General features: G+C 42.0%; 1 protein-coding gene across 1 annotated transcript in view; it reads left to right on the top strand.

Moving 5' to 3' along the window:
• The first annotated feature begins 350 nt into the window (after nt 1-350).
• VWA3B (von Willebrand factor A domain containing 3B) overlaps nt 351-18,363 on the top strand; it is a 71,705-nt gene continuing 53,692 nt past the window's right edge. The window contains exons 1-8 of the mRNA XM_041119547.1: nt 351-595; nt 2,439-2,525; nt 4,155-4,373; nt 6,275-6,369; nt 8,747-8,997; nt 11,499-11,658; nt 15,533-15,702; nt 17,611-17,735. Of these exons, the coding sequence (XP_040975481.1) occupies nt 2,486-2,525; nt 4,155-4,373; nt 6,275-6,369; nt 8,747-8,997; nt 11,499-11,658; nt 15,533-15,702; nt 17,611-17,735 (1,060 nt within the window). The 5' untranslated portion in view covers nt 351-595; nt 2,439-2,485. The remainder of the gene's footprint in view (nt 596-2,438; nt 2,526-4,154; nt 4,374-6,274; nt 6,370-8,746; nt 8,998-11,498; nt 11,659-15,532; nt 15,703-17,610; nt 17,736-18,363) is intronic.

Consider the following 18,363-nt stretch of genomic DNA (forward strand, 5'->3'; position numbering starts at 1 on the left):
AGGTCGTGGCGGTGGCCTCTGCGGACAACGACTTGCTGCGGCGCTCCCTTCCCCGCAGCGCAACGCTCCGCTGCAGAAGCGCTCCCGTGCAGAAGCCCTCCCCCACCCCCGCCTCCTGCCTATTTGCCGCCCCCGGGCAGCTCTGCCCTCCCCGCGCTTGTCGGTTGGGGCGCCCGCCCGGCGCGGGGCGCGGCGAGGCCGTGCCGTAGCAACCGGCCGGTCTCCAGGTCAACAGCGGGACGGCGGCGACGCCGTGTCAGGGCGGGCGGGGAGGGCGGCGGCGGCGCGGCCGGAGGCAGGTGAGGGCGGGCGGCGGAGCCGGCTCCGCACCCGGGTCTCTGCGGCGGGGGGTCGGGGGGGAGGCAGCGGCGGAGCCCCCACGTCCCGCCGCAGGGCGGTGGGCTGGGCAGCCCCCGGCGCTGGCGGGCAGGCGGGGGAGGTGTGACGCCGACCCGTAGTCCTTCGCCCCAGAGGCCTCGCCGTCCCTTCCCCGCCCGTTTCCGTGCAGCCTATGTCGGGACGCGGTCGGTTACCTCAGGTGGCGCCCGTGAGGGTGGCCGCGAGGGCGTGGCGCGGCTACTGCTTGCCAAGGCCGGTGAGTGCCGTGGCCGTGCCTCACCCGGGGTGGCCCCCATGGCCGGTCAGGCCTTGCCCCCCACACTCGCCCTCTTCCTCAGGCCCAACTGCGGTTTTGCTGTGACACCCGCTGCCCCATTTCCGCAGCTGGCAGCTGCCCACCTCAGCGCTCCTCCGCACACCTTTTCGGGTGGCGTGGGGCGGCTTCTCGGGCTGTAACGCGTGTGGGCTTTCCCGCGGCATTCCTGTGTGTGAGGGACAGCCTGGTTGTACGGCCTTGGCAAACACTGCCGCATCTGTTAAAAACTCAAGAGCACGTGGTGGGTGAAGGTTTTAGCAGATAGTTTGCGCTGGCCAGAGTGGAAGAGTAGAGGTGCCCAGATGAACTCTCATTCACCTTTCGAAAATAACCTGTTTTGATCAAGACTTTAGGCTGAAGGTTAGCCTAGCTGTCATCATGTTGAACGTGGTTGCCTTTCCAAGACTTGAGGTAAACTCACTGTTTCCATCGGAAGTCTCTTCATTTCCTTTCGAATGCTCATTTTCGTAGGGCAGCAGCATTTGCTGCTACTCGAGCAGCTGGGGGTGGTGCTGGAGGCTAACGCAAGGGAATGCCTGCAGCCATACCCCTGGGCATCCGAACATGAGATGGCACCTGGGATTTGTTCTCTGATGCAGGCTGCTGCTTGAAATGTGTCTCTGCTATTACTGTGAGAGTGCTGTGGCACTATTTCTGCAGCCTGAGAGAGAAATGGCAAAAGTCTGATGGCTCGCTATCACCATTCACTACCGGTGTTGTCTGCCCTGCCTCCCCTGTGGCAAGGGCTCCTTTTTACTGCGCTGACACCAAGTCCAGGCTGGTCGGGGGTTGTGCTGCTGAGGGTCATCTTCTGCACAACGCCTGGGGTGTTAGGGTGCAGATCAGAGTCCTGTTTTTTTAAAGTCCTCCCTGCCTTTCACACTGTTCATGTCTTTCTGCATGAGCAGGACAAAGACTGGAATGGCTTATATGTTTCCATATGGGTATTTAAACCCATATAAGAGGAATAAATAGCATGTTCAGTTCTGCAATGAAGAAAGAGGGAGGAGGCTAAGTCTCTGGGTTATTATTTTATCCCATTTTTGCTTTTCCCTTAGGAAAAACTGCTTGATGACAATAGCTAGCAGCTGATTCATAAATATCCCTCATTCATGCATCTTATTTATTAAAAGAAGAACCAAGTACATGGCAAAACACGATGTCTCAAAGTGATACACTCAGCCAATATATGCTACCTTGCTTCGTCTTTTCTATTCATATGTTGTGTCTTATTCACAGTTGAGCCTTACACCCCATACATGTACATGCATACATGCATAATTCTTTTTCTTTGTGAATCATCTTGTAGTCTTATAGGCAAAGTTATGAATCTCTTCACAAAATTGCGTCTCAGATACTCCCAGGTTTAGTCATAAATTGGATTATAGCAAAGGTAAGGTATAATGCAAAGCAATAATAGAATATAATACAACTGACTGACAGCAGGCCAAAACACCACATTCATTTTTCTAGCATATCTGTGTGGAAACTTCTACATTGGCTCTTTTTTATGATAATCTAGAGAGAAGGAAGGGAAACCATGTTACAAATTTCCCACTTTCCCATTTCTGATTATGGGGATCCCTGTCAAATCTGACCTCAGCCTTTCTTGACATGGGGAGTAGCTATCCTTTTTAATTTATAATACTGTTTTCCTTGAGGAAAATCTTGATCTCAGCCTTCTGCAGTGTATTATTGGCTCGGCCTGTGGACATGGTCTCCAGTTCATATTGACCTGTGCATGGCAATATTTTAATTTTTTTAAAACATAATAATTCCTCAGGTTTTTAAGAAGAAATCAAAGAGGAGCTGCCAATCAAGAGATCTATCATGACTGGCAATCAATGTAGGGGACTTGCCTGGAGTGATTGTGAGTATTTCAGGACTATTTTTGCATAGATTCCAGGTTTTCCCAGATAACTTTCAGTTTTGTTTGCAGCATTGAGGTGTGCATGCTGCTAGCAGTGTACAAGCCATTCTGAAGCTGTGCCACTCTCACCTGTGCTGTATATGGGGTTCTGAGCTGGCCTTTCTGCATTTTTGGAGGAGGAAACTGGGAATGACTGTTCATGTAACTGTAAACAGTGCCTGACTATATACAAAGCTCAAACAGCAAACAGCTGCAAACCTTCACCTGTCTCTCTCTAGAGTTAACATCTGTCAGTGCTGCTTCTGTATTGAGTGGAGGAGGAGGGCTGGTAAAACGCTAACCTCTACAGGCATGCCAGCCCAGCGCCCTGCTTGTAGGACTGATGACTGTGAAAGAGCTGGTGCCAGTCTGCACCATATAGAAGCTTACTGTCACTGAAAGATTATTTCTGGAGATATAGTCTCATTTCCTTTATGTATTATTAACTGAGGAACAGTCTATTTAATGAACCTTTGTAACCAGGTCACTTGTTGTAATATTTGATCTTAGCAGAGAGTTCTGATCATACTCCGTACTAGACTGAAGGTTATTTTTTAGTCATTAAAGATAGAAGTACCCTTCTTTGTATTTTGGACCAGTTTGATCCATGCGGTACAGTTACAGTCATCTTACAGTATATGGGCAATGGAGGACTGGAATACTCTAGATAATGTTGATGCTCGGGAAAATGGACAGAAATTTCAAAAGTCCACAGAAAGTAAACTTAGACACAGCAAGGTTATTTAATCATCTAGAGCCAGCTTAGCTCATGCAGAGTATTTTGGGAATGAACAGGAAGTACCAAAGTCTTCCTAGAACCTCTGTGCTGAGGAACAGAGGCATTAGTGTTGTCATTGCTTCCATTTCTGCCTCAACCACTCTGGCTCTGGGCTGCCTCTGCTGCCAGTTCCAAGTGGAGCTAACCCAGCCAACTATATATCGCTGCTGAGATATGTTCATTGTTCTGTAGAACTTAAGATTAAACTGGACCCTCATATCTATGATTTCCTGTGCATGCACATGATCCATCACAGCCTGGAGCAGATACTGCCAGAACCATTGTTTACACTTGAGGTAAATGATGTGAGGAGAGGAAGTTTCACCAGCCTTGCAATAAAGCCAGGATCTGCTGCTGGCGCGGCTATTGCTTATGGTAGCAGTTCAACATATAACTGTTAAGAAATCCTTGTTTATCGCATAATGCTTCTAATCTGTATGTAGTGATGGTCTGACAGTCTTTGAATGCCTATTATGAGTTCTGATTCCCAACACTTAGAAGAGATGTCTTAGGAACTGGAAGAATTGCCGTTCGGAAACCGGGCTTAGATTTCAGGGCTTGGATTTCAGCATACAAGAGACATTTCCTTTAATAAATTGATGGTAAATGTATATGGATGAATAAAAAGACATGTGTAGGACTGAGAGCAGCTTTCCAGATTAAGAACGCTGTTCAGTATAACAAAAGAAAACAAGAGGTGAGCTATATGTGTACAGAGTACCATGGAATACAGGTAAAGAAAGGAGACAATTCAAGTGAATCATTTGGTTAAAGCATAAATTTTGTGTTTCCCTCATCTCTCTGTACAACAGATGCCTTTGATTCAAAGCACAGACAAGATCCTGAAGATTCCCACAAGGCCCACAAGAAGAAATCAGAAGAGAAGGAAAGGAGACCGGCAGCCAGTCAGTGGCACACGGATGTACAACCCCTCGTTTCATCTTCTAAATGGCTTCAGCTTCATGGGCTCAAAAGAAACAAATTGTCCCTGTCCCAGATTTTGTCACAGATTGGATTCCAGCACAGGAAAGGTATAAGACAAATCCATCATAGAGTAATAATAAACCCCCCGACTTCGAATAGTCTATAGGGTCACATTCATTTTGCACCCCAGGGTACACAGAGATTTTCACGTTGTCTCTTATCATAATGGCAGAAAGGGAAGCTGTATCCACAGTTGCTGACATTGCCAGTTCAGAGAACCGAGGAACTCTACCTCCTTTTGATCTGAGAAGGACTTAGGATCTGAGAAAGGTTTTCCTTACTCAACTGTACTGTTGCTTTACCCTAGGCTCCAGTTCAAATACTCTCCAATTTAGCTATAGCTGGGAAATAACTTATGCCGCTGAAGCTGTTAGTCTTTTTCCTGCAAATAACGCACCATAAGATCTCTGTTCATTTTTAAATGGCAAATATAATGTATGCCATGCCATAATCTGTGTTCTACTAGTTGATGATCAGGGCTAGCCAACCTGCTTGGAAATAGTATATTATTTCCAGGGATCCAGCTTTAAGGAAGCAGTTAAATTTAATTAGAATTCAGGCTGCTTTTCGTGCAAAGTCAGGCTATAGAAAAATGTTTCTTTGCAGTCATCTGACAGCTGGAGGGGAAGAGTTTGCTAATAATTATTAATCACTGCCATAATAGTGCTTTGCAGAGCATGGTAAGATATTCTTTTCTTTGAACAGCTTGTCGCCTGAGAAGTAGGAATTGTAATGTATTGCAATTTTTCTAGGTTGCATAATTTAAGATTTCGGTTGGCTTGTGTCCATGGGGCATTCAAAGATCAACAGTGCAGATCTTGAAATCCTGTATGCTGTGGATGAAGAAGAAGATGTTAAGCAGGGTTAATGTTGTTAACAGTGTAATTTTAGGAGCAGAACATACTAGTTTAGCAGGGCAACATGCTGTACAGAATAGCTGCTTTGTGAAGTTAAATATTCCCACCCCTAATGTTTTCCTATCAGTGGAGATACTGTAGAAGATTTCTCGCTACTGAAAGAGCGAACCGCAACCTTTTCCTTAGTTGCACCCACTTCTGCACCCATTTAGTTGTGTAAGAGAACAGCATTATCTGTACCAGATTTTGTATTTTGTTTGATGGACAAATATTTGCAAGTCCTGTTGTGAGGTAAATGGATAATACAGAAGTTTAATTGCCTAAACCTTTCATTTATTAAAGTCCCACATAGCTTTTTGGTGTATAAATAATTAAATGTGGGTTTTTTTCCCCACTTCTGACTAAACTGGCAGGGAGCAGCAAGAGTAGGGCTGCTCCATGGAGAGAAAATGAGCCAGGAGCCAAAGGGGATTGCAGCCCAGGCAGTGTCCTCACTGACCAGGATGCAGTCCTGCAGCATCTAAGCACCACAGGCAGAGCAGGGTGCTGCTGATAGTGTCCGCAGACAGTCCTGGACAGGGTGAGGTGATGAACCATGTGTAGGGTCCAGCCAGGGAGTGCAGCCAGGAGCAACGGGAGATGGAGCCAGAGACAAAACTGGAGACAAGGCCACAACATAGGTCTTAGAGCCACATCCAGGAGACAGAACTGTAGACAAGGCTATAATACAGGGCTAAAAGGTCTATCCAGGAGAGACGTCCACTAGCAGAACTTGAGACAGGTACACCTACAACACAGCTAAAGCAAAGACTGGGTCCCCAGGCCTGAGTGCCCTGTGACTGCAAACCCCACGTGAGGTTGATCAGGGCTATCAAGGCTTGTTGGTGCCCTCAGGGCCCCATCATAGATCTAGCCAGAAAAAATTGTAAAACAAAAACATAATTAGAATTTCTCTCAAGTTTCTTAACGTCAAGAGTTCAATACAAATGCATGTGCCTCACACATGGATGGTATACACATCAACCTGAAAAATTTCTGTTTGAAGTAATCTTTATGATTAGCAACTTGATCTTTTGTAACCTTTACTATAGATTATGTGACCACCTTGGGGAAACTTGTGGCTTCTCGGTATGCAGATGGTCTGTTTCCTCAATACGAGAGAGCACAAGATGGCAGCGTGTATAATGTAAGTGTGGCTGACTTGTGGTAACTTCCCTGTGTGCTCAGAAGTTATTACCACTGTAGCAGAATGATGTGACTAAAATGTCTCCCTATGGCATGAAATACTTGCATTCTTTGTGAGAACTTTATCTTTTGATCAGTTTTTTTTCTGTTTTGTCAAACTGTTAGTGATAACAATCAGTGGTAGAGAAGCTAGATATCTTTTTGGTTTTTTCCTTGCAAAGTCTTATGCTCTTGCCTTGGTGCAGCATTGCAGTAAATCTTTCCAGACAAGACTGCAGTTTCTAAGCAACATTTACCCTGTCTTGAAAGAGGGAACACTTAAAAAGAAGATGCTCAGCCGAGTTAAAAAAAATAAAATCGTAGTCAATAAAACAAATGGGGATGCTGAAATAAGAAGACATAATGCGCTGTCATTGCTGATGCAAAGCGCTGCTTTGCTTACTGCCAGCGGGTCACAAAAGGCTCAGCCTACTCTATAGAGACAGCTAGCTGGATCTCTGCCCAGGCTCATGTTCTAAGGAATGTCTTAGCAACAGCTGCTGGCGGCCCCATTGTTGAGAGGATGGCTTCTGATTGAAGAGGTACGCATGTGAGCGAGGAGGGGAGAGAGTTAATTCATAAAAGATTTTTAAAAAGCAAATGGCTTGTCATTTTTTCTGATAACTAGAGTTACTTTTGAGGCACGAGGCTTAAAAATGGGAAAAGAACCATTTCAGGGAGTCTTTGCCCCTCATTTTTTTCCCATTAATTCCATATGAAATAGCTACATAATGTCTTTTAATCTTAGGACATGTTGCAAGCAGTAGGAAGGACATTTCTGGTAGCATTAAGGTAGAAATGCCACTATACAAGATCTGGTGAGATCTCATTTAGGATATTGTGTACAATATTGTGTACAGTTACTACAGGTTGAGAATGAGCAATTCAAACCAGAACAGGTACTGGGAAGCTAGTAGGATGAACTGCAACGGAGTGCTGATCTTATAAAAGGGCTTGGTTGATGTTGACATACGTAAGTAAGACTGAAGAAGACTGACAAAGGGTAGCATTATTGCCTTTGAATGCCTACAGAAAGGCAAATTACAGGGATAGGGAGAAGCCATAGTTTTCTATGCTAAAAGGCATGCTAGCCCAAGAATATATGGGTATGAACTGCCACGAATAAATTTAGGCTGGACAGTCAGAAGTTTTCCAGCCCTCAGAGGAATGGGAATCTGGACTGTCCAACTACAAGTGAAGGGGTGGTACAAGAAAACTTCTTTATTTTAAGATGGAGTTTGATCGGTATAGTGCAATAAACTTCTTTGTATGAGTCTGGCTGTCATAGGAGGAAACTGGATTTTCTAAGTGCTCCTTCCCAGGCCTACATTCCTTTGGCAGACAGCCTGAGACTCTGTATCTGGGAGGCACATTACAGGGCCCTAGCTAATATTAAAGAACAGAGAAAAATACAAATAAGAGGAAGAAATGTGCAGACTGACACACAAAATATCTTCTCCCTGAGAAATGTTCTTGTTTAAAAACATTTGTATCTCCAAGGTTTTGTACTTAGTCCCAGAAAGGTAGTTGGAGGTAGAAGGTAGCCAGTGAATTAGCTTACATGGTTCAGAGATATCGGGCGAATGTCTTTACTGGAATCAGTGGTGAATTTTTAAACCCACAGATCACTTTCCATGGTGAATGCATATACATGTATTCTTAGGGAGGGTTTTAATTTCAACTCTGAATCTAGGTTTTTCTTATTTTACTGATATGGTATGAGAATTTTTAGTTGTTGATTGCAGTTATCTGAACTAAATTTGCCTAAGCACCTACCTGCAAATAGTTAATCTGTAATGCTGGGCATTGTTAGTGAAATAATAGTACAAACAGGAAACATTTTACATTTTCCTTTCAAATGCTAAATGCAAGGGGGAGATTGAAGTTCCCCAGAACCAATGCTCCCTTTTATCGCTGTACAAAATTTTAACAGCCAGTCAAAATTCTGGTATAAGAAGGTACAAAGTTTCTGTGTCCTTGTTTGTTCACCCATCTACTCTCCAGCCCTTTCTGCATCCTAGCCTGTGTTCAGCTCATTCTAATTGCTTCAGTCTTGAGACAGACAAGTCAGACAACCCACTGGCACTGTCCCATGCTCATATAAAAAGATTATGAAAAGCAATTAGGACAAAATGCAGTGTCTTTTCTTTATAGCTTAGATGCATTTGTCGAGTATTTGCTCTTGAAATAGTGAAAGAAAAATGGGTTGTTTTCACTGCTACCTTGGCTGGCATATCTGGCACTTGCAAACAAGCTATTGCAGCTGTGCTAAGCTTGGGGCTGCATTTGTATTATTTGTTTTGATGTTCAATTTCTTTCTCTCCCTTATTTAAATAAAGCTGACAGCCAAAAAAGAACTGATTCTTCATTTTGTGGATTGTCTAATGGGAGCTATTGAGCTATATAAGCAGCGAATGGAATGGTTAACCAGTGAGAGCCGGCAGATATTTGGAGTGATTCAAGAACGGTGCATTGTCATTGTTTTGGATTTTGGCACTGCAGCTCCAGCTGAATTTGATCTATGTCGGGATGCACTTTCTATGGTACTTGTGGAACAGGTGACCCAAATCGCCAAATTCAACCTCATTCGGTAAGCAGAAAGAATCATAGAATCATAGAATGGTTTGGGTTGGAAGGGACCTTTAAAGCTCATCTAGTCCAACCCCCCTGCAATAAGCAGGGACATCTTTAACTAGATCAGATTGCTCAAAGACCCATCCAACCTGACCTTGAATGTTTCCAGGGATGGGGCATCCACAACCTCTCTGGGCAACCTGTTCCAGTGTTTCACCACCCTCATGGTAAAAATTATCTTCCTTATATCTACTCTGAATCTACCTATTAGTTCAAAGCCATTACCCCTTGTCCTATCACTACAGGCCCTACTAAAAAGTCTGTCCCCATCTTTCTTATAATCCCCCTTTAAGTATTGAAAGGCTGCAATCAGGTCTCCCCGGAGCCTTCTCTTCTCCAGGCTAAACAAAGAATTCCATGTCTGCCCACTGCTGGAGAATAAAAAAGGAGTCACATATCATACAGACATGTGTTTGGATAATATGCTTTCTGTAGTGGAAATTGTCTTGATTCATGTCCTGGTAATATCTGTAGATTTCCCACCAAGTTTCACCCACAGTCATGCTGAGCTTGCTACGTCCATTTAACAGAAGACCATTGTTACCCTGAAGAACAGATAAAGACTAACAGAACCCAAATACTGATATATGCCTTCTACAATTGTAGCACAGAAAAACAGAAAGATAAGGGGGACTTTGCAATAGCAGGAATGCTCTTCAGGCATCTAAGTATTACAGAGTGAAACAGTGAGGTCCCATCTGACTGCCTAGGCATTACAGGTTTCTGCCTTACAGCTAAATGTACACTGCCCCAAGTGCCATAGGCACAGGCATAGTCATTTGTATTTCTATAGATTTCCATGGTCACAGAAATTAGTAGCAGAACTAGGAAACAATACTAGATTTCCATAACAAAAGACAAGTGCTTGTTCCCTAACATGAGTAAATGAATATGGGTTTAGTTACAAATTGTAGAAGCAGCTATTCAAATTTATGTATCTCTGCACAAATTCTCATATATACATAAAGGTTTGAACCTGTAAGCATAGGTTTGGATAAATGAATGGAATTTTGTGACTATGAAAAAAAAGATGCACAAATTAGGTCATATAATTTTAAAATTGGTTCCACAATGACAACTTGCAACTACACTGTGATTCTTAAAGTTGTTTTACCCAAGGTTTGTCCTACAGATTTGATTGTGGTGCCCTGTCTTAATTCTCTAGCTTGTGATACAACTGAGATTTCAATCGAAAAGTAGAAAACTTCCATAGCTTTTGAGAAGCACATAAAACATTTGCTTTGAAAATGATCTGCAGAGCCAAGTCAAAATTGAGGCACAATAATTGTGTTCATCAATTTGTTTGTGCGGGAGGATGACAAAGGACAATATAGCATATAAATTATTACTTTAAAATAATCTTGGAAAACATACTTGTCTTTTAGATTTACAGTGAACTCTTCAAAATAGTGCTTGATGGAATGTCACAAACACTGCAACCACTTGGGTTTTTATTTGCTTTCTGTCTTTTTATGTACAAATGCACGGGCATACGTGCTCATATACTTTGTACTTCTGTACTGCCATTAAGGCCAAGGCCTTTGATCAATTAAAGTATCAAAAAGCTTAGCATCACAAGTTTTATTTTGATAGGTAGATAAAGATCAGCCCTACTAAAAAAAGCGTGTCAGTTAAAATGGTCTGACAGAAGGTCATGCAGCAAGTTGTGGAAAGAGACCTGTGGAAGCCAGATCTTTTTTTCATACACATATTTTAAAAACCTGATTGTGTTTTTATGTTCAGGGGAGATAGGAATTAGGAACTGTTTTTAAAGTACTTTAGCTCTCTTGACCCTACTTTGGAAAGAGTTATCTCAAAAAAAAATTCTTATAAAAATTACAGTATTTTTCTAAGGGTTTGTCATGGTTTAAGCCCAGCCAGCAACTAAGCACCATGCGGCCGCTCTCTCCCTCCTCCCCCCGCGGTGGGATGGGGAGGAGAATCGGAAGAAAAAGGTAAAAAACTTGTGGGTTGAGATACCCACAATATATTAATAACACAACACAAGGAGAGAAGAAATAATAATAACAATAATACTAATAAAAGAATATGCAAAGTGCGTGATGCACTATGCAATTGCTCACCACATGGAACCCAATGCCTAGCCCCTTCTCGAGCTGTGATCCCCACCCCGGCCAGCTCCCCCAGTAATATACTGAACATGATGTCACATGGTATCAGATATCCCCCTGGTCAGTCCTGGTTAGCTGTCCTGGCTGTGTCCCCTCCCAGCTTCTTGTGAAAATTAACTCTATCCCAGCTGAACCCAGGTCAGGGTTTTATTTTTCCTCTACTTCTTTTCCTCTACTTCCTCTAAAAGTCTAGATTTAGAATCTGTGATTTATTGTAATTTTTACTTAAGAATATAAAAGAAGAGTAACAATAGCAGAGCTCCACTCTTTTGCTCTGCCAGCATTATTCTCACTATTTCTGATTTATAGTTAATGTCATTTTCAGGGCTGCTCCGGATCTTATGAAGTGGCAACAGAAATCTACTCCTGTGTCTGAGCATACTGTAACGTCTGCTGTTACATGGCTCTGGAAGCTGGACCATATGACAGCTGCCAGCCATACCAACTCTGCTGAAGCCCTGCTGGAAGCCATGAGTGATGACGCGGTAAGCTCATACATCTTTTCAGAAGCCTCAAGTAAATCCAAGAATATTCAGTGCCAGACTGGCTACTGTGATTTGCCCTAATGAATATTGCAAAGATAAATATTAATGACAGCATTTGGAAAGGTTTTTTGTTCCCCAAGTGTAGCTGCATACTATGTTTACTGATGGCCTGTTTATGTAAATGTACTGTATTTTGAATGCAGAAACTTGTTTATTTTCTTTTCTAGAGTACACAGAATAAGTAACATATTCGTCACTAAGGGAAAGAGAAAACATCTTCCCTTCCACTTTCTTTGCCATATATGTTTTTCAGGGCTTCAAGTTTATGAGAAAATTGCTAGTATCAACATTATTGAAGACAGGGAAACTGTTTTTATTTTGTTATGTATCCAAAGTGCTCATTAAAACTATATTTAAAATCCAAAATAGTAGGTACAGAAATTTATTTAAGCATTAACTCATGGTAGGGGTATGCAAATCCTTCTTCATCAGCCAGGTTATAGCTAGAGTTTCTTCTGGGACAAAAAGCCAAAGCATGCACAGGTATTGATTGCTGCAATTAAATTCTGTCTGATTCTAAAAGTACCATATTGCTTTATTCATTATAGCAGAGTCACAGGATGTAAACCATATATGCCATCATTTGAGCTAGTCACTTAAAACTTGTGTTGTGAAAGAGTTATTTTATGAAATTTGCTTACAATGTACATTGTTTCAGTTCTCTACCACCCAAATTTAATGAAAAATTGAGCCTACTGTGTGTGGACTAGAGTCATTGGTTTTCACTGCCATTAAGATCCATCCCTGTTCACAGATCCAATCCTAACCTCTTTGTAAATCTCATCCTGAGACATTGTTTGAAGGAGAAGGTAAATTTGGCTTGAGTTTTCTTCTGGTTCCCTGTGCTGGTGGATTCTCATCCAGATGAACCTTGATGTTTGGAAACTGATATTAAAAAGGAAATGGATGAGGAACAAATTGTGCAACAGTGATATTTTTTATGACTGCTTTTTAAAATGCCTCCTTCATAAATTTTATTGACATTTTCAATTTGCAGTGTATTACTGTTCCTGGTGGGAAAAGAAGATGATTGTATTTAGATTTCAGTATTGTCTGGATGAAAAAAAGGCTTGTTGGACCTGGTGGGTCTGCGTATGAATAAACAGAAATTAAAATCTGTCCAACAGTGAGAAGTCTATTATTTTTTTTCCAGCCATTGGTGGGCTAATGGGTAGTCTGGGGGAGTCAATTGTGGCAGGTGCTCAACATAAAACAAACTTCAACTACTCCTAAATACAGTCATTATCATTCATAACTGACAGTTCACTTGAGTGCAAGCTTCACTGTACTGCAGGCGGGGCGGGGGGGGGAGACCCCATTCAGTCCTAGGCAAAAGCTGCATACTCACTGAACAGTCGTAAATGACTCATTCCTCAGAACTGGCTTCATCAAGTTGCTCCAAAATAATAGCTCTTTTTTCCCTAGACTTGGCTCTTCCTGTCATTCCTTTAGCTGAGCTTTTCTTCCCATGTGTGGTGACTCCCTAGATCTCCTTTCCTCATGACCTGCCAGTCCCAAGCTCAAGACCACTCTGCTGTAAGGTTGCAATCCTTTGAGCTCTACCTGCCACAGATGCATCCACAGCATTTAACTTGTGGTTCTGTACATGTGCCACTCTGCAAAGTGTGGGTCACCCATCCAAAACACACCTCCTCACCAAGGTAAAGACTGTGAGGAACTGTTCATGCTGTTCTCCTTCCTGTTCTTGTATGAAGTTTGCTTGTTTAGACAGATGCACAAATTATAATTTTCAAAATGTGGAGGACTAAATGGAAAGGTTTTAACTTTTCCCCACTAATCTGTAAGGAATATTTCTTTTGTGGTATGGTATTGCTGGGTTCGTAGTTAAGTAGAGTAAATTGTCTGTGGTTAGCAATTTTGTTTATTTTTCTTGTGAGGAGTTGGTTCTGCATCAGCTATGCCCAAGAAATGTTAGCATTTTTAAAGTTGCAGAAGCAGGCAGTAAATCCTTTGGAGGAAGTGTGAAAATTGATATCCTTATTGAATATCAAGTTTATGAATTAGTAGCAGTCTCAGGAGGGAGGGGGAGAAGAGGTGGATCTGAAGGAACACAGGGAAAAGTGGTAGTTCAATATGCATGCATTCCCCCAGGTCAGGAGCCTCTTCAGCAAAAGGAATAGGAAGAAGGTGTTGTCCAAGGACTGGGTCTCAGCTGGGAGAGCTGTGTGCATGCTTGGGTAGCTTTTTAGCTAGATGAAACAGAGAGGGGAACCTTGTAGAACTGAACTAAAGCACAGATAGGTGCAAGAGTTCTTTCATTTTGTTTCTCTGCACCTTTTTCTAAAGCAAGTAAGTATTTTGTCAATCTTGCACTTTAATGAAACACATTCATTCTTCTCTTTAACCTCAGTATTTGTCTAGCATTAACAGTGATGCCAGGACACCTGGCTGACCACAGACCTGCTTGCTCCCAAGGCAGTGTGGTCTGTAACTATGGGCCCTGCATCCCACATGGAGTGACTTGCCCCCTCTATAAGATCCAAGGGATGCCTGAGGTAGCAAGGTGCTGCTTCGTTAATTTGCCTTGTCTAGCCTGAGATTGGGTTGCTGCTTGGGAGAGATGTCTTCTAGTGCTGAGGAATAGTCCAAGTATTTGTGGCAAAAAGTAGAGGAGGGACAGAACTTGAAATCCAGAAGTCCATGTCAGTTTATATCAACACGCTTATGATGTGGGACAATACGGGGATCTTACAGCCTGGAAGCTTCAAGTACAAACTGGAAAAAAGATGTTCATGTGCCATTCTGTTGACTCAGGGAGCTGAAATATAGATCAGTATCAAAGGCAGTAGTGGAAATGCATGAACGCACTTACAGGTGATACTGAATTTGCTTTATTACTGCATGAAATTATGTGGGTGCATAAACATTTCTTCAGTGCCATCCCAGACTCTAATAGTTGTCTTTTCTTTTGTGGTGCATGTCCCAGAATTCCTAGTTGTATTCAAGTGTATTTTTTTCAGTTAAACAGCTATTTATTGGTTGGTATGTACCATGCCATAGGACTGATATGCTATGCTTATTGTCTTGAACATCATCATGGGATAGCTGTTGTTACATTTGTTTTTAATGATGGTGAAAATGCAAGAAGCATACTTACCATGAGGATTGTTAGCATGGACAAGTGCAGGTAACATCAAATCCCTCATAATGTAATACTCAAGCAATAACTACAAGACATCTCATCAGCTTCTCTCTCTTCTTGCAATAACATTTTCAGAATATAGGTGTGTGTGGTCATAATAAACCTGCCAAGCTCCCTTTGCCTTGGGAAGTATAAAAAATACAAATTATCTGTAAATTCCAGCAGTAGCATTCAAAGAATGATGCATCTTTCCAACCCTCAAAATACATGATACTGGTAAAATTATGTCTAGTATAAAAGTTCCTACTGATTTTCAGCCCTGGCAAAGCACCAACATAGCATCTCTCTTCATAAAAGTGGAACATGGCACAGAGCCTTGTCCTAACTAATAATACAGTTGTCCTTCCTTACACCTCTCTTTGGTTTCAGTTAAATTCTGTGGAAAGGGGCTTGCATTGGGCAGAATCAGACTCAGGAGCTGTGGGCCAGGTTCTCTTCTCACTTCAGGAAATTTTCTGTGGACTTCATTTGAATTACTAGCATAAATGAGAGGGAGAACCAAAGATCTGAAAATCTTATAGGCCAAGTAATGCATCAGTTCTACTAAATTTTTCTACTAGTACTCAGCACAGGACAGTGCTTGAGCAAGTACCAGGCATCTATGTAAAATAATGTCTTCCAATTCCCAATTTTTTTTCTGTTTAATGACAGGTTGAAGCCGTTTACTACTTTGCTGTGGGTGATGTTCCAGTGGACACAAAGCAGCTACTCCTTGAGAAGGTTTCTGATGGCCCCTGTCCAGTCAACACTGTATCTTTCAATGCCAGGGAAGATGAAACAATTATTTTTCTGAAAGAGTTGAGCCGCTTGGCCTCTGGCAGGTATGACAAAGCAGCGGCACAGTAATGATTTCAGTACTTGTAAAGTGCTTTGCTGCTAGGAATGGTATTGGAAGATACCTGAATATAATCCCTGTTTTACTCATGAGGAAAATGAGACAAAGCAGTTCAGTAAGTGATCTGGGGAAACTGGGGAAATAGTCTAAGAGATATGACTAAAATGCAGGACCTACTCGAACAGACCAGCTTCTCTCCACATATGTGCTCACTGGCTTGCAGAAAGGCCATTCCTTTTTTATACCCTAAATTGTCTGTCATCTGCTCCTTTCTTGAAGTCTGAAAAATTGTTCAAGGGAAAGGGTCACAACATAAATCGAAACAAGTTTTTTATTGTGTTGCTTTGTATTCTGGTAAAATCCACAGGCACCAGCAAAGGATCTAGAGTTTTGTTGGATCAAGTGCCATACAGACATGTACTGAAAAGGTAATACCTGTCCTAAATGGGCAGTTCCTGGAACAACAGAAAATTGATGTGGTGTTATCCATCAGGCCTGGTTGTGTAGAAATGCAGTTCTGTACCATGCTCTTTAGCATCTATTTGGTATGGTTGGTGGAAACTGATACATTCCACATGGCTTGTTGGCTCCTTTATCCTGGGAATCAGCTGTGTGGTGAGAATCAGCCTTCAGTAGAAAGGGATAATTAAACTTTGATCTTGATTCTGATATCAAAATAAGGAAAACAAACGAACGAACACAAAACCCCACAATACCAAACTCATGCTGAACAGCAGGAGGGCAGTAGGAGTCAGTAGGTGTTTGCTTAACAGAAGTCACCGTACAGTTACAGAGCTGTGAAATGGCTGCTAGCTCTTTCTGTTTCACTGTTGTTTGTGCAAGAGTGGGAAGACCTCCAACAGTAGAAATCTCCCAAATGACAGCAGAGCAATTGGTAAGATGGCAGCTGTTTAGCTCTTTTATAGCCATCTGTGTTTAGAAGTAGCTTTTAAGAGATGGAGTGTCTGCCAAAAAACAAGACTGTGGGAAAGTGTTATGTTTGCTCTGGTCTGATGTGTGTCTAAAATGATTGTGGTCATTTAGAATCATGGTACCTCCATGATACCAGGTACATTGCCAGTCACCATCCTTCATTTTCTTTTGGCAGTGTTTTTACTTTCTTTATAAAAGGAAAGTGAATGTTGCTTGTATGGTGGAGGAAGAGGCAAGAAGGGTTGTGGCAGGGAGCTGAGAGGAATTGGTTTGTTTGATATGATTCCCACTATGTTCTTTTTACATGAGTGTGGGTTTGGTGCAGAGACTTATTGGGCCAATTAATATCTTGCTGGTAGGTATTTGCCCAATAACTGTCTATAAGTTTAAGTCAGCTTTCCCATAGGAATGGCCAAGTTCATGGGCTTTTCATGACTTGAGCCTGTTTTGAGTGTAGTTATGTTTTAGAAATGCATCTTTTTTCTGCTCTGAGAGCTTTTCTGCTCTGACAGTGAGGGTGAATGAAATTTGCTTGACTTCCTGATTTGTATGCCAATAATGAAATAAATGTTCCTGTTAGGCTTTCAACTGGGAGGATAATCTGGTAAAAAGGTGTTAGTGTCATCTCAGACATCTCAAATGACATGCTTGCTCAGCATGTTAAAAGCATTAATTAAAAATAGATTTCCAGGAGATTGAAAAGGAAGGTGCCTCAGAGTAAATGATACTGAAATGAAAGGATGTTCTTCATAAGAAGGCTTCAGAATGTACATAAATGTATATAAAAGGTTTGATAATATTCATAGTATTGTAGTTGAAAGTTTAGATATCTTGAATAGAGAAGCAAATAATTCCAAAGTTGTACACCACTATGATCTTGCATGTGTGACATACATATTGTTAAAATTAGAAAAGTATTTATGTAGTTTACATACTGGTGAAAACTCATTTTGTATTACAGATTCCATGCTTTTGCTGAGAAGAATGACTATAGAGATGCTACTGGACCTGCACTAAAATGTGAAGAGGATGGAAAAGGTCTACTTGCCCTGAATTCCAGAAAAGTGAAAGGGCGAATGCCACTAGGTAGACAATATAAAAACCAAGATGATACAGATTTTCTCAGTGAGGTTTCAGAATAAAATGTAATATAGGAACTCACTAAAGAAGCCTTCTGTAGGCATGAGGTGAGGACAGGACTGACCAAATGGAAATTCTGTGGGTGGGAAGGAGAAGGAAAGGAAAAGAGAGAAGTGAAGAGAGTAGAGGATGTGCATGTGAGAATGAAAGAAAAGTGAAAAAAAGGAGAAGAAGAACATTTATTTAGGGAGATGAAGAATAGTACTGGTGTGCTTATGCCAGTGACCTTGTGGAAATGTATAGAGAAATGGGAGAAAGGAGGAGGAATAGCGTGGAAGACCATCTGATACAACAGCCACATCAATACAGGCCTAGTTCATACATAATATAAGGGGATTAAACCCACATGAGGTTGACTTCCTTCTCTCAAGATCTGAATTTGTCAGAAAGACAGGCAACAAGCACAGTAAAATAACCACAAAGAAGGTGCAAAGGTGGGGGCGGGGGGGTGGAACTGATGAAAAAAAAACCAGGAGGAAACAAATAACAGAAAGAAACAATTTTACTGGGGGGTGAAGCTGGGCAGAAAGCTCTCAGTGTGTTTCTTAACTAGTCACAATGCTACTTCCTCTGG

The sequence above is a fragment of the Aquila chrysaetos genome, chromosome 23 (assembly GCF_900496995.4).
Source record: "Aquila chrysaetos chrysaetos chromosome 23, bAquChr1.4, whole genome shotgun sequence".
NCBI classification, from domain to species: Eukaryota; Metazoa; Chordata; class Aves; order Accipitriformes; family Accipitridae; genus Aquila; species Aquila chrysaetos.